Source organism: Colius striatus, chromosome Z (assembly GCF_028858725.1).
Source record: "Colius striatus isolate bColStr4 chromosome Z, bColStr4.1.hap1, whole genome shotgun sequence".
Lineage (NCBI taxonomy): Eukaryota > Metazoa > Chordata > Aves > Coliiformes > Coliidae > Colius > Colius striatus.
The window spans coordinates 16,381,760-16,398,416 of record NC_084790.1 but is presented as its reverse complement, the minus strand read 5'-3'; the positions used below and the strand labels follow the sequence as shown (position 1 = coordinate 16,398,416).

Here is a 16,657-nt window from a genome sequence, read left to right as displayed (position 1 = left end):
TGCCATCAAATCTAGTACATTTTGCGACAGAAAAACTTTCAGCAGTATCTCCTACAGCATGATTGATTTTACGTAAACTCAGGGTGATGTCCCATAAATTTGAATGTATGCATATCTGTAAGGACAATAGCAGAGGTTTTCGAGGATAAAAACAACCCAGAGATGTGCAGGCACACAGTTATCTGTACTCTATTTAAAGCAGCAGACAGATGTGCTTTTAACACAGGCTGTAAGAACTTGGAGGTGATAAAACCACATCAGCCTCAAGAAGCAGGCTGTGGTTTGTGGCATACAGCTTCCCTTGAGCAGCGCCTGTACCTTGCCAGGAGTTTGCTGCTTCCCAAAGTGGAGCTGCCAGGCTGACTGAGTGGAAGCCCCTGTTTCCAGGTGGCACAAGCACAGTCAGGTCAGCTCCAGCCCTGCCGACAACTGTTAAAACTGAGCCACCTGCCTGCACTGGAGCAGATTACTTATTACTGGAGGGCTATAGTGAGCAGGAGACACAGCTCAGCTGTGGGGCCCATAAAGAGCAGGAGGGCATTATGCCTTGATTCTTGCTGTTCCTTTTGAAATAACTCCCTGTCTTCAGCTCAAGACTTCCAGTGAGAACCAATGGTTTCTTCTGTCTGAGGCATAACACCATGGCTAACTTTCACCTGCATACAGAATTCCTATGTCCTACAGCCTTTTTTCATCCTTAGCCCTTCCATCCATCCACATTCATTTCCAACACATTACTCCTTACATCATTGTCATTTTACAAGACAGACACATAGCCCTTACCAGCAGAGAATCAAAAGCTGGGCATGTAAAATCTACACCCGAGTTTCTGTCTCTCACACATCACCAAATGCTCTGAGGACCACTTACTGTTCATAGGTCGTAACTCACGATTATTGCGCAGATATTAACACACAGAAGAGGCCCTACCTGTGTTTAAAACAGGTCTCTGAAAGCACACTTGTCTTGCATTGACTAACTACAAATACTCTACACAAAGATCAAGCAGTGGCTTGCATCAATGAGATAAAATCCACATTAAATTATTTAATGAATAGGGAATGGCATAGACTTGACTTTGCTTTATTCTCCAGGACAGAAAATGTCCACACATTTGTCTTGAGGTAGGTGATGTGACCAATTACGCTCTGGAATAGGGAAACAGTGGAAGGTTTATGTTTAAGAAAAGATGCTGATGCTGGACAAATGAACATCAGTCATTACCACAATCTGTATCTCTTAGAGAAGCCCAGATTTACACATATATCTGCACAGAAAATAACAGGCAATTGAAATATTCCCACCATTGAGCATCTTGTTCCTAACAAATGTTGCAAAAAGGTCAACTCCCTGCTCCTAAAATTATTTGCCTTTTTCAGAGTCCAACTTTCTAGCGGTAGAGACTGTGCAAGTCATCACCTTGCTAATATACTAAAAGTCATTGAAAATAGCATGAAAATAGAAGGTTTTTTCCACTCTGAGACCAAGACTGATGCTAAGCTGTGCGATCAGCCATCACATCACGACACACATGGACAAGGACAGGTTCACAAAATTCACCAGACTCAGGTCGCATGCTTGGATATCATACTCTTCTTCCACAGACAAAAGGTTGGTGTTCCAATTCTTTTCAAAATACTAGAGACTTTGATAGTGCTAAATATATTGCAAAAGGAGACAAAGAAAAGGCACAGCAGTTTCACTCAGCATCTGAGGATGCCCGGATTCCAGGTTTAGCTTTGTCAGCTGAACAGTAACAGGGATTCTGGAGCAGTTCTCGTTTCATGGCTCAGGAATGCTCTAGTCCTGAGCAACAGCTCCCAGGCCTTTAATTGCAACCCCACATCAGAAAGCATAACTGGAATCCAAGGGTTAGAAAATCAGCCACACAAATATTTGTTGCTGAGAGATACAAGGCAATATTCCCCCCTGCCCCATACAATTGCATCCCAGTTTTGATATGAAACAGCACTGGCACACAGTATGAAAATGCAAACTGCAGCAACATGCACTTGGAATCACCATGCAAGAAGCAGCAAAAATAAATAAGCGGTTGAAAAGTACCTCAGAAGTAACCTTGCTAGACAGTAATTTACAGGTGTACTGGTAGAAAGGGAAAAGACCAGCATTAGTACATTGAACAAGCATGTTATAACTAGGAAACAAGAACAAAATAAAGAAATTGCAAGAACTGGCAGTCTCAGTATTTCAAGCAACTTGGTGTCATAAGAAAAAAGAAATCAGTCAGTTTGGTGGTTTTTCAATGACGTTGCTTGGCCAGTCTCAGTCTTGTTTACCATCAGTGCTTGACCTGTTTTCTCATTGCTGCTTTTTCTCTTTTTCTTACCTGTGAAACCTTAATGTAATACATCCTCTTTGGAAGAAACTGCCCCCTTGCCTGAGCAGAGATATTCTTCCACAAGCAGATGTGCTTGATTTGCCCTCTCTATTTCTGAAAGGCAAAACCTGCAGGCCCTGGCCAGAGCAGCTACACTGTAGCCACTGAAGCCAGACATAAAGCAGGAGGTGGTGATGAGACAGGGTAGATGTTGTACCGAAACCACCCTCCTGCCTTTTGATGTGTCTCATGTAGGCAGAAACAGAATCCTCACGGAGGCAGAAACAAAATAAAAACTCTATACATCAGCACTCTTAGTGTGTGCTTGGTATATGCAGGAGAGTTTCCATGGACAGCAAACCAACCTCTCCACAATTCCATTCAGCACACCACGTGTGCTGCCTGCTGCCCCTGCGGCAGCCTCAGGTGCTACGGCCCCCTGACTGCTCTCGGTACCCCAGCAAATGTCTGCTTCCCCTCACTCACAGCAAGTAACGCCGAGCCATGTCTGGCTCTTAGGACTTAACGCTGCAAGTGGCAGCTGCCTGCCTGGTTGTCAGCAATGGTCCTTCTCCTGCTGTATTTCATGCACTTTTACAAACAGGCCAGTGATGTGCTCTTCTGTTTCGTAAGTTACAGAAATCTTGTTTTCTGAGCATACAGTCAAATGTCCCCTGCCTACAAATCATGGTTACTTGTTGTTTAAATAATTATTGCTTAGCCTGGCATGTAAAATATTAACTCACACTAACAGTGGTACAAACGCAGCATTTATTATTTGAATTACCTTTCTCCTGTCAATGGTGGGAGCTGTTTGCAAAAGAAGAGTGGAAAAAGGCAGGGAAGAGAAAAAACCCCACTCCTGCAGGCCCAAGGAAGCTCCTCCTGGGCTCTGCCAGGATATTGGCCACTAACAGGATTTTGGGTAGGCAGCAGCAAGAATGTGTATCTTGTTTGGCTGTGTGCAATGGGCTTAGAGAAGAGAAAAATGACAACAAACCACAACACTGTGGGGCTTCAGTGTGCATGGGGCTCTGTAAATGCACTGCACCAATAATTTGTCCCATAAATCCATCCCACAAGTTGTCTGACCAGGACCACTGTTGTGGCAAGCACATTTTTGGGCAGTCAGTGCCCGGGCAGCCTTAGCAGCAGTGAACAGCCAGTCTGGCACCCAGAGCACACCTCTTCAATCAGACAATATCAGTTCCTCCCAGCTTCCGCAAAAGGATGTGAGGGTGCAACATGTCGCCTGCAAACACCTGATCAGCCTTCAGGGAAAGAGACTCTCTAGGGAGATGCCAGAAACAGTCAACCACTGGAGCATTTAGAGACACCTTATCTCACTGGGTGCTTGAGGAGGGAGGAAAAAACAGAGAGCAGCATTTTCCCAAGACACAGCCTCAGAATGCTGCTGCCAGAAGAATGCATGCTCCTGTGCCCAAGATAGCTTCCAACATGGCAGCAGGAGCCTGGTGGGTGATGTGATCTTGTTTTTCAATTACTTCAGTAGAAAAAGGGACCAGAAAGTTTCTGGTGAGTGCTGGAAATTAATCTGTTTGCATGTGTTGAGTCATTCCTCTTGATTTTAAGTACCTGTACTTGAGTGCAATATCCACCAGTCACAACTAAAAGCTGCCAGACTAGCACAGTATTCACATTACAAACCTCAATCCCATGCACCTAAGGAGATTCTGCTTTAATGAATGTTACCAGAAAGTAGTTTGTTTGGAGCAGGAGCTCCTTGGTGCTAGGGTCACAATTCTGACATCTCTGGGAAGTGCCTGGAGGACTGTGGCTGTTTCAGCAAACACTGTGTCCATTTAAGTTTTGTATCTCACTGCCTTTTGCACTCATTGTCCACAGTAATAATGAGTCTGAGCAAGGAACACTGTGTGCTGTTGGGAATACAGGTTGTACAATGGTTGCACTTCCAGCTATGAAAATCATAGCTCTTATTATTGCATCCAATAAAGAACACCTTAACTGGGTGTTCTCTACTACAGAAGTGACTCTACTACAGTAATGACTGGAATGCAGACACTCATTTCACAAACTGAAATTCCAGCTGTTTGTGTAGAAGAAAAACAACAAATACAGCGGGAAGCAGCATGTTGCCCACTGAAAGTCTCAAGCTAATTTTGGAGACATTCCCAGTCCAGTTCTGTAAAGGGGGTTTTCTGCATGTTACTCACACTGGATTCTGAGCACACTGGACAAGAGCATCTACAAACACAAGCATGAATATATGCTTGATCCACAAAATTCAAGAAGCCACTAATATAACCCATTGCAGGGTCTTGGTGATGTGTGAATTAACAAGAGTCTGGAAATTGCAGGGCAGCTACCCACTGTTTTTATTATTAATTAACTTAATTAAAATTAAATTTAATCTTATTTGCCTTTAATATTTGCAGTTAACACTCCTTCTTCCTCTCCACTAGCCTTCATCCTTCCATTTCCAATACATTGACCCTTATAATGTGTTAAAATACTCGCACACTTGCGAGTTGATCTGAGCAGATTGTTGGGACATAAATATTGCTGTCTGAATATTGTTTCTCATGAGTTATGGTCTCCATCCCAGAGCCAAAAGTGAGAAGTGCACTTACACTGCTGTCATCCATCCTTTCTCGTCTCTTAGTTTTGTGTGTTTCATAATCCTCCATGAGGGTCTGCATCAGGTTCTTGGGTCGCTGAGCTCCCACAGGTTCCTCAGGCGGTGAGTCGGACTGCGAGAGGGGGCCTTCGGTAGTGGGGGATGGAGGAGGCTTAATCTTCTCTATCTTTCCTGCAATGATATGAAAAGGAACAACCTGTTCTAAACTGAGGACTCACACATTGTTTCCAAAAGATGATGGCTGGAAAGCATTTACAGTAGGGTTTGAATGCATAAACAGTTTGGACTGAGGTCTGTGAAACAATCTGGTATATCAGGATGGTCACGGGCTTTTAGAACACTCTTCCTGAAATCCACTACACCAAAAACACTGCAAAAGCTGTTGGTGTAATCTAGAAGAGTAGCAAATGATACCAGAACAATTGTAACCCACTGCTACCCTTTACAGTAGCGTCTGGCTGAATTACCCCAATCAGCGATCTGCAAATGTCAGTACGATTCTGGAAAACTGCAAGGTGATTTTTTGTCTGTCTCAGACAACACAATGCACAGAATGCCATCACTGTACACCAGAGACCACGCACAAGACTTCCAAAGATGGCATCTGGTTCAGCAGTGCTGGCTTTTTCTCTTCTTCCAGTGCTTTTTATCTGCCTTGAAAGTGTGAAGGGGTTTGGTTTGGTCCCTGGTGCTACTCTTCCCTTGCAGCTGTTTCCTGCAAGTTGCATAGGATGCTCCTGGAGGGAGACCTGTGGCAGAATAGGATGGGATCTCTGAACAAAACACCCCTTTTCTGACGGGCCTCTTCAGTCTCCTGGTGGGAGGAAAGTCAGAGAGAACTCAGATTGATCTGTGACTGAGCCCATTTCACCCAGGGGAGCCTGTTTTAGACAAAGTCTCCCCAGCTGAAGAGATGGGTAAAGGAGAGACCCCAACTCAGTGCACTGCAGTAGAGCTCAGAGAGTGGACAACCCATGCTTCTATGGGGAGCACAACCTGTGTTTCTCATCACCAGGTGCAGATCTGGGGTGAGTCACAAACCTTGTCTGGGTGGGGAGAAGGAGGATGATGGTGTTAGGTTATAGTGTGGGTGTATGATGCAGGGAGTCTTCAGCTATGACAGGAGAAAGCAACGTTGAACCAAAACCAGGTTCCCTTTTCCACAGCATATCAGCTCATAAAAATAAGATGGTTCAATGATGGGAAAGAAAAAAAAAAATAAAAAAAACCTCACCCCCCAAACCCTTATAAATAAGTGATCAGAAGGATTGTGCAGATTTTTATGAGCCAACTGAAAACCCTAGCTGCTGCTCCAAAAAGCACCATGACAGCATTAGCCACTAGGGAGCAGCCTTGAAATCTCCTGTAAGAATTAGAGGATTTATTCTTGAAGGGAGAAGTGAAACTTGTGTAGACACTGCAAAAGTCTTTAACAAGAAATCCCCTTGCCAGGCTTGTTTTGTTTCTGACCAGTATGGAAAAACCCAACATTACCAGTTTATCGTTACAAGCTTAGCTTTAGCTGTCCAGTGCAGGGATGAGGCTGGGAATTCATCCCCCTTTTATCACCCAATCAGAGACTGAAGGAGGAATTTCTATGAGCCCAAAACCAGCTCCACAGACAGCTGGGAGATACACTGCCAAAGCAGAGGCCCATAGCACGTCCTGAGCTGCCCAGTTGCACCCATATGTGACAGCTTTGACCGTTCAGCAGGAGAGTGTAAGAACAGACCATTAGGACCAGTGGGTAAAAACTCCTGCTGCAAATAAAAGGCCTGATTAAGAGTCTCATATCTTGCTGCACTACCTCATTTTCACATTAGTAAGTAACTGTCTTGGATGTATGCAAGGAATGCAGGAAGAATCATGCTTCTCCGATGCCTGCCCTGCTTTTGCTTTTTTTGCAGACACATCACAACAGACCTACAGGCAAGCTTCATCTCTGAAAAGAGCTCCTTCCACTCCACTTACCCTGGAAAAAAATGTAAATCATGGGCTTTGCAGACCCGCATATTAGGAAGGGGATATTTCCAAGCAGATTCATCTTCCCTGGATGGAAGTCCCATCAATTTCCATATTGTAGCAGCAACACATAACTGTTCTGTGTGTGCTGGGCAGTGTCACCATGAACAGTGGTGTCTCAGTTTCCTTTACATAGACAGAGAAGCCAAGGTGGTAAGGAGCTTCACCCACAGCAAAACAGTAGTTTGTTCATTTGTATCTACAAGAAGCTACACTTATACGATCATTTTTGCCGTGTTCAAATTCCACTAAAAATTCAGGAATTCACAGCACTGTTTCAAGTACTTTTCACAGAGCAGTTAAGTGCCTCTTTCAAAGTCCTAACATTATGTGAAAACAGGTAGGCATGTGGAAGAGAGAAATCCTATCAGTGCCAGTGGTGTTAGAAAGGTAAGTAACCAGCACAACCATCAGAGAGACTGTGGTTAGGTGATGGGGTGTCTGAGGCTTCAGGTCTCTCAGAATGATGACAGAAAAGCTCCATGAACTTGATGCAGAGCTCCAATCCAGCACAGACCTATTCTGCCAGTTCAGACTGTGTTAGAAATTGTCCTCTAGCAGATTTTCATTCACATAAGGTTCTATTCTCATGCATAAAAAGTCATCCAGCATAGAAGCACGATGAAGCACGATGATCACAGGCATTTTCTACTTCCACAGTCCTGTGCCCACAACTGATGCACACAGATACTGCTGACGTTCCTTGGCCAAATCCAAACTAATTAATAAAGAAACTGCTCTGACTTATACGGAAACAGGGTCACACTTGTGGGGTGACAGCAAAAACTGCAACCTGGTCCTACTTGCAACTTAACAGTAGTTACCAGCACTGACTTCCCCTCCAGGGAAAGGTGGTCCACTGAGGTGACCTTAGAGCTGTTGCAAGAAACTGAATACAGGCTATAGCATCCCTAATCTTTGCCTACAGATTTACATTTTTCTCCTCTTTCAAAAGGACTCCAAAAAACATTCTCAGTAGAGAATCCCACATTAACATGATTCTTAGTAGAGGCTGGTTCAGGATGTTCTGTGGCTTCGGTTCTGTTGATGGTCTCCTCCATTCTCTGGCTTCAGGGATCTAGTAAGAAGCTCCTGGAATTTGATTTCTTTTCTTTTCCTGTCTCTTATGCTATTTAAGACAGGTGGGAGGTGCTCCTACAGAGAACACCACCATTTCTCAGCCCAGGGGAGGCAAAAAGAAAGCTCAGGGAAGCATCCCAGTCCAATGGCTGAAAGACATTGAATGACAAATTTTTATTTTTCTCTGCAAAATGAAAGACATCTAAGAGCTGCAGAGAAATTAGTTTCTTCCCATCAAAATCTCTGCACAGCTCTGGGGAGCAGGAGGGGTTGCGATGGTGACTTAACCACCCTGTGGAGCCTGACAGTTGTCCAAGGACTCGGTGCAAGCATTCAGAAGGATGGTTAGCTGATTTGCTGCAATATCAGCAAGAATGAGTGACTTCGTGAAGGCCCTGGGACAAGGGCCTGAGCCATCACTAAGTAACCAGCAGGTACCAAGTGCCATCACATAGTGTTAACTGAGTTACAAAGGAGATGGGAAGAACAGGGTTTCACACAAATAACAGCAACTATTTTACACATTCTGTTGGTATTTTTAAGGCACCTGTGCAGCAGATATAAAACAAGGTTATTTCAGCAAGACATTCTGTTTTAGGAGATTAGTCTCTGCTGGAGTAAAGGGAAACTGAAGTATGTGAAAAAATGTCCCTCTGCTAACACAGAGCCTCGTTACTACTCCAAGTGAAAGGCGGGCTTCATTGGTCTTCTTGAACATTTGAGCAACATGAATATGCAAACACACAGGTTGTCGAGTCTTCGTCACTGGAGACATTCAGCACCCACCTGGATGAGTTCCTGTGTGACCTACTCTAGGTGGTCCTGCTCTGGCAGGGGGGTTGGACTAGATGGATCTTTTGATGTCTCTTCCAACCCTTAAGATTCTGGGATTCTGTGGAACAAGCAAACATTGAAGAAACAACCTCCTGAAGATCTCACTGCATACACATTCTCTAGTAGGATGGGAATGAGACAGATGAGCTGGCTTATTATGCTATTAAGGCACTCCTAGAGGTGTTCAGGGGCTGAGTGATGAGCACTCCAGAGGAATCCTTCAAGAGAATAATGAACTTTGCTTTTTTCATATCAGTGCTTACAAAGGGGTAATGTAACAATATCTTCCATAAACTCAAAGGCTTCATTGATGCTCTAGCCTTTCTCAAAATTCTCACTTTAAAGGAGGTTAATGCATATACATTATACCTGATCCTTATTCTTTGCATGTATACAGGGCATTGAAAGTTTTACAAAAAATACATTTCCCCAAAGTTTCTGCTTCTCTTGCTACTGGATCTTCAGGCTACAGCTGAACTTGAGAAATTTCCTTAGTGTAGGTATTACTAATGAAAGTGCAAAATGGTTTTTGGTCTGAAGTGGCTCCTCTGATAGAGGCTTACACTCCACAGCTGTGACTCAGAGCAGAAATCAAGGAGGAGAAAGAAGCATACACATGTCCCTCACCACATAAAATTTAAAGGTACCTGATCACTTGTGCAATTCTTCCTCCCGTGCTTTTGACAGGCATTGAAACTCTGTCATCTAGTTCATCAACTGAGAATGACAGAATTGTTTGGAGGGCAGCCCTCCCATATGTGTGTGCAGATAGGTTCGAGTGCCTGAAAATGAGTGCAAGGAGCACATCATGTCTTCTGCCTCACCTGGCAGTGCTTTGTCCATAAATACCAAAAAGGCACGTGTGGCAGCTTCAGGAGAGCTTCTCTCAGGCACATCTTCCCACGTTACGCTTTTCCCCATGGCTCGTCACGAATCAGTAAATATTCACAAAGGGTTTCTCCCCAACAGAAAAGCCTTCACTGAGCCAAGCCTCTCATGCAATGACTTTCACATCTCCTCTAGTGAACACATTACTAGAGCCAGGCACTATGGGAATTTAGACACAAGTTCTTCATAATTTAAGTATTCCTAATAAGAGGAAAATAGGACTTATATCATCAAACATATGCTGGATTGTCTCCTGTCACACATTCAGCTTCCTGTTCAAACAAACTATCAAGGACTCCCAGATGCCCTGCCCAGGAGGGATGGTGTACTGCCTGCACATTGTAGGAAAAACCCACTGGCTTGCTATGCAGCTACTCATCGCATAGGCCAGTGCAGCAGGTGCTGCAGCAAGGCAACACAGGAAACTTTCAAATTTGATTACAGCTCCACAAATATTTTGGGATCTGTGATGATTCTGTGATACCCCATTTAGCCAGGCTCATGCCCTTTTTACCCCCCGTCCCCTTTCTAGAGTTTCTTCATGCAGGAAATGCAACTTTTTGGGACAGAGGTTCATATAGATTCTTCCCTTCACCTTTCCAGGAGAAGTGTGGAGAAGGCCTCATCCTGTGTGCACAGAACACAGTCATCATTCACTGAAACTCCTCGTCTTGCTCTGGTGATCTGAGACAGCTTAAAAAGCTGCTTCAAAACATCTCAAATAGCTTTAAAGGATACTTGTTAGCAGTACATAAGCTTATTACTATGAACTGCATTGGCTTGTGCTGGGTGGTTGGCAGGCACCAAGTTTACTGTTACCATCAGTTGTATGAAAGTTGTGTGTCAGGGTGGTAAAAAGAGCCTGTTTGCTCTCTAAAGTAATTAGCAGTTATTTCACACATACACCCACATGAGTTGTGTTAGTCTTCCACACTTCAGTCAAATGAGGAGTTCAGTTCCCTGTAGTCCTTTTTGGTTGTTTGTGTTTCTGTTATTCACATAATGATGGTCCAAAGCAGTGATGTGGAGCAGAAGTAATAAATAGCCAGGAGCTACCAGGACTCCTACCAAAGCTACCTTGCCCAGTCCATCACCAAAACACAACCTGATAGGCAGGCCATTGCTAATGAAGTTAATTAGCGTACCGCCTCAAATGAGTTCCGATAAGTCTATACTTCCCTGCTTAGCAACAGATTTTTGAAACGTAGACTTGACCTCCTAATCCCTTTGTGCTGAGGTATCCTGATGTCAAGCTCTGATTCTTTCTTTGAGAAAGGCAATTTGGTGACTTGAGTACCTCTGTTTCATTATTATTATTACTACTACTACTACTATTTTTCTATGTGTATCCATATTCAGATTACAGGATCAGACATGTTCTACATCATATTCCTTGCTGTGCCTACCACAAGTAGGTTTTCTTTTCTGCTCTGTAAATCACACCTGTGAAGGCTGGTTCACAGCCACAATGAAGCTTTACAGACAGATTTTGTTTCCTCTTCTGAACCATCTTTTGCCTCTGTTGTTGTAAATATATTTAAAAGATGCTGTAAATATAAAAATAAAAGGAAAGTTGATACAATCTTCCAAAAGTAACCCCTCTCCCTATTTTTAAGTAAGCCTGCAAGCTTTAACTTCAACGCAGCTGGCTAAAGGGGCAAGGAGGTTAAGACCACCTGAGTGTACGCACCCTGTAATGCTAAAGGTGCAGAGCTAATTTTCACCAGCTGAGAGCCCTGCTGAACACACTCACTCTTTAGAAAGCACCAGAAGTTGAAGATTTAAGAATGACTTTGGCAATGCTCATTGTGGGTTTTTTTGACCAATGACATCTTTTATGCATTGCCAAATATTCATCTTTTCTTGGAAATGAATTCTTTGCCTTGTCACCAGCTGCAAATTGCAGTAGCTTGAGTCACTGGCTAATAGATCCTAATTTTCTTTCTTGAATATACAGCATTTGGGCATTTAATGGGAACTGTCTGGAATGATTCATTATAAATATAAGTTTATCATTCTCACTGGAATGTAATTTACAACAAACATTTTAACATCAGACACAAAGTAAATGCCTTGCTGTGTAGAGAAATAAGAATGATGCTCCGTAAAAACAAGCATTAGTGTCAGCATCCTTTCCAACATTACTTGTGAGTAAAAAGCAACCATTACCAGCCTCATTTTGAGCACTTGCAGCTATAGATGGTGCTGTTTCTGAAAACAGTCACGAGCATACCTTTACACAAGTCCTCTTAGCTGAGGTCTATAGTACCTTGTCTCACATCACATCAGACATTGCTCAAAACACCTCAGCTTATGGAGACTACCTATCAAAACTGCTGTTCTATAGGACTAATAGCAATAGTACTTCAAAGAAATTATCAACATCTGGTATATTTTTTGGCAGGAAAAAGAAGCTAAAATTATCCCCTTTGCAGAAGGAAAAAACCCAAGTTTTAGCTATTTATGTGCTGCACAACAGTCCAAATTCATAATCAGACTGGGTAATGGACTAAATCCATTATTATCTATTACTCAAGTCTGCTATGACTTTTAAAAGAAAAGAGTCACCGTGCACAATATTTGGAAGCATCATTGGCTCAGTTTTATACCAGTGGAAACAGTCCTCTGGGCAAAACTAATACTTCTTCACAACAATCACTGAAGTACTTGCAAAGCATACGTAAGTCTAGACTTATAAAACCCATGACATTTAAATAAGTCTGGCATGTAGTTTTTTTGTTTCGATTAAAAATTCCTTTTTTATGTTAAGAAGGCACGAGTGCTTGATTTTACCTTTGCAAGAAGGAGCAGAGAGATGCTGTAACTGCTGCGAATGTCACTACAAGGATCCAGAAGCTAATCAGTCAGAGGAGGACTTCTACGGAACCTATTAAGCACTTTGTTTGTGATGCCTGTTTAATTCAGTCGTGAACAATACCGACTGCAATATATGGCAATTCACAGCTCTGGAGATCTTTTTTAACCAGACAAAATTCATTAAGACGAGAATACAGATCTGAAAACAGAAATCGAAACATATTGCTGCTGGTCTGAGCAGCAACAGTGACAGACATGTCACACAACAACATGGCAAGGGATGAACAGATTGCAGGGTTTCCTAACGGCAATCAGCAGGGTACGTCAGTTACTTCTGCACTATATTTGTGGGGAAAAAAAAAAAAACCCCCACAAAACAACAAAAACCCAAAACCGTCCACAGGTACGCTCACAGACAAAAATTTTCATTGTCCTATGCCCTCCTCCTGCCTGCAGTTTCCAGGCAGATGAAGTAATGACAAATCTCCCAGTCCCTGCAAAGCAATGTATTAATTAAAAAAAAATGACAGAAAACTGAATCTGACCTGACCCTTAGTCACATTTCACTTCCTCTCGGATGCTTTGGGGCATTACCTGGTGCGGTTTTGTAAGACACGGTTCTGGTGGGCATGGGTGGTGCGCTCTTCGTAACAGGGCTTGGTGCCACCTGCAGACCTTGCCGCTGCCTCTTCAGCTCCTCTTCTCTTTCCTGAGCAGCTCTGATCTCTTCTTCTATCATCGACAAAGTCCGCTGCTTCCTTGACCGTAACTTGAAAGGACCCACAGTCACTTCTGGCTCCTGCGTGGCCAGGATGGAGGCAGTGCTCCTCAGCTCAGCTGCCTCTGAATACTTGCTGAAATAGCTGACTTCATGCCTGTTTTCCTCCACAAGGAATGGTTGGCTGGCTGAATACACAGGCGACTGCTGCAAGGTCTTCCCTTCCCTGAGTCCTGAGTCTTCCTCTTTTGAAGTCTTTGGTAGGGTGTCCCTTTTGTCTTGAACAGGTGAAGACACCTGGGGTGGAGCAAACATTGGGTTCTGCTGCGCCTTGGAGACTAGGGTTGGCCTGGTGGTAGCTGGCTGCTCTTTGATTGAGATCTCCTTCTCCGCTGGGATTTCTTCCTCCTTGCAGCTTGCTTTATCTGCCTGCTCGGCTATGGCTTGTTGGATGGCATTCTGAACCAGTAGGCCAGCATGGTACTCCAGCTGGTCATCAATCAGCATGGAGTCTGCCAAAGCAGAGGAGGGCGAGTCACAGCCCGGGTCGCTGAATGACTTGGAGATGCCTTTGCCCCTGCAGTCTGCTGGTATGTCAGCCTGTGGAGTCTGTGGCAGGGAGAAATCGGCCAGCAAGCTTTCCTGTAGGGCACTCATGGTCTCATTAGAGGCACCACTGTCGCTGATGTTATCCATGCTGAAGTCATTGGAAAGGGTCTCCAAGACAGTGGTATCCTGTGACCTGACAGACAAGTCATCCAAACCAGAGTCAAGCTCCTCAGGAGGGGAAGAGGCACTGCCTGACTTTGAGAACTGGTCTAGCACTCCCTGTCCATCATCTTTCACCACCGTGAAAATGGCTCTTGCACTCATGAATTCTCCATCCTCCGCCCACAATTTTGAGGCCTGTCCAGCTTTGGGGCTATCACTGCATGGTAAGTCTCTCACTGGATCAGTAGTGGTAGTCTGAGCACTTGCATCATCTTCTGAAGTACAGGAAACCTTCTGTGCTTTGACAACAGTGCCATTGTTAGTCTCAAGCTGTCCTGCTTGCCCACACACTGAAACAGGTCTTGTCACAGAGGACAGCGGTCTGTCTGCATGTGAAGGATTGAGGCTTTTGTAGAAGGGTTTGATGGAGAACATTTTGGGTGTTCCTGACCGTCTTGGTGGGATCTGACTCTGAGATGGACCTGAATGCTCCATCAGCTGGAACTGCTTTCTGGCAGCTGAGAAGTCAATTTGCTCTGTGACAATATCCTCTTTCTTGGTATTGACTGGCTCTGGTGGTGCAAAGGAGCAGCTGACCTGTTTAGGGGATGCTGGTGTTGCACCTTGCTGCTGTTGTCTCTCCTTGCGCTCCTTGTACTTCTTGTGGGACTCCAGATGCTCTTCATCCAGTTGATCCTCCAGGGTCTTCTCTTGGGGAGGGTTCCACCATTTGGCGGCAATGCTGGGGTTTTTCTTGACAGCCTGGCTCTTGATGAGTTCCCTTCTTTCCTTTTCAAGTTCCATCATTTCCTCTGACGGTCTCACTTTGCGAACTCTGTATTTTTCTTTCTCTTCCTCATCTTCAAAGAGCTTTGAGGGCTTTTTGTCTTCATGGAAGGCTCGTAGTTCAAACTTTGCCTCTTTCTTAAGGGTTGTAAGAGTTGTTTCTCCATCCTTAGAGGATCTCCTAGAACTGTTTGAAGAAGTGGGACTTCCTGGCACCTTCAGATTCTCCCTAGTGTCTTCTTTCAGTCCACTCAAGGAATGGCCATTAGATTTCAGGTTCTCATCTGTTACGCTAGCTTTCAATGGTTCAATTACCAAAGGTGTCTGCTTGTCAACTACATTTGCTTCCCTTCCACAGGGTATTGAATCATTGCTGACGTTAACAGATGCTCCTGAGCCATCCATAATGGTGACTGCACTTGGTTCGGGGGAGGAGCTCCCATTGAAGGTATTATCTGCAGCAGAATCACAGCAATTTGCCTCCAGTACTTCATCTAGGTATCTGATCTCTTTAGCAACTTCACTGTCCAGAGATTCATGCCTGTCCTTAAGTCCATTGTGGCTGGCAGCAGGGGAAAAAAAGTGGCTTGGATTGTCTATGGGATCTGGTGAAGCCACTGTGGTGATGCTTTTGTGTTCAGAAACTGGAACTTCAATTTCCATTTTATCTTCCTTTGTAGCAAGCACAGTAGCTGACTCCAAGAAATTGGCACAGTGTTGGTCTCTGTTTTTTCTCAACCTGATGTCATCCTCAGGGATTCTAGAAGATTTCTAAAATAAAAGAGAACAAAACCTTGTTGAAATCCTAAAAAGTATTTTTTTTTTCCCCTCTCAGAGTAAACACCATCTGGAAAGCAAATCCTAGCACTTCTTAAACTTGACATTAAAGCAGCCTCTCAGAGTAGAGGGAAGGCAAGGTAAATCATTAACACCAAGAACAGAAAGTCATCTTACTAGAAGTTGGACAAGGCACCAAAAAGAAGAGCAAACTTTCCTTAATTATCTCCCATCTGCTTATCATCCTCGCTTTGTCATTATTTCATGCCTGTGTCCTGGTTTGCCACTAAAAATGAGCTTTGGAATTCCAAGTTATTAATGACTCGGCAGTTTAGTGCACACATTCAGCACACATCACCTATCATCTTGGTATTTTTAAAATGTTTTCCATACATAAAGGAAACCTCACAATGCTTCTACCGATGAAAAGTACCACTGCCTCCAGTTTGAAGAAACAGGTGCAGGAGGAGTAGGCAATTCATACCAAGTTCGGGAAAAAGGACATGGCAACAGCAGGGAATGTTCATTCCTCAGTAGACCAATGCTGGTCATTAAACACAGTAGGATTACGTGATGCTGGAAAGATATGGGAACTTTCTCCAGCCCACACAGAAACCCACATGCAACTGGACCTGGGAGACAGGAAGCATGTGTAACTGCCACAGCACAAAGACCACCACAAGGAGCATGACAGGGACCAGAGTCACGGCCTCCTCCCTCCCACTGCTTTGATCTGCAGTGCAGATGCAGTGGATTCATATTTCTCTCTGAAGTGCTGCCTGTACTCTCAAGGAGAGTACTTAAAGAAACACCATTTATACTCAGGTCCGTGCAGATTTTACTGGTCAAGCAGGATACAGAACTTCCTGTGAGGAAAGACTGAAGGAACTTTGGATTAAGCTGGTAACAAGTCAACAAATTTCTCAATAATTCTGTACTGTTGAATGGCAAAACAAACCCATCCCAAGACCCAAAAAAGAAACATTGAAAGAAAAGAGGAGGGCATTTTCAACATCATTCTTCAAATATATTTTGCTAGCTACAGCTAACTCTTCCGAACTCCTGA

General features: G+C 43.9%; 1 protein-coding gene across 8 annotated transcripts in view; it reads right to left on the bottom strand.

Annotated features, from left to right (window-relative positions):
* PALM2AKAP2 (PALM2 and AKAP2 fusion) overlaps nt 1-16,657 on the bottom strand; it is a 264,450-nt gene that overhangs the window by 7,866 nt on the left and 239,927 nt on the right. For all 8 annotated transcript variants that reach the window (XM_062017385.1, XM_062017392.1, XM_062017391.1 and 5 more), the window contains 2 exons: nt 13,194-15,585; nt 4,951-5,129 (listed from right to left, as the gene is read on the bottom strand). In XM_062017385.1, coding sequence (XP_061873369.1) covers nt 4,951-5,129; nt 13,194-15,585 — 2,571 coding nt within the window. The remainder of the gene's footprint in view (nt 1-4,950; nt 5,130-13,193; nt 15,586-16,657) is intronic.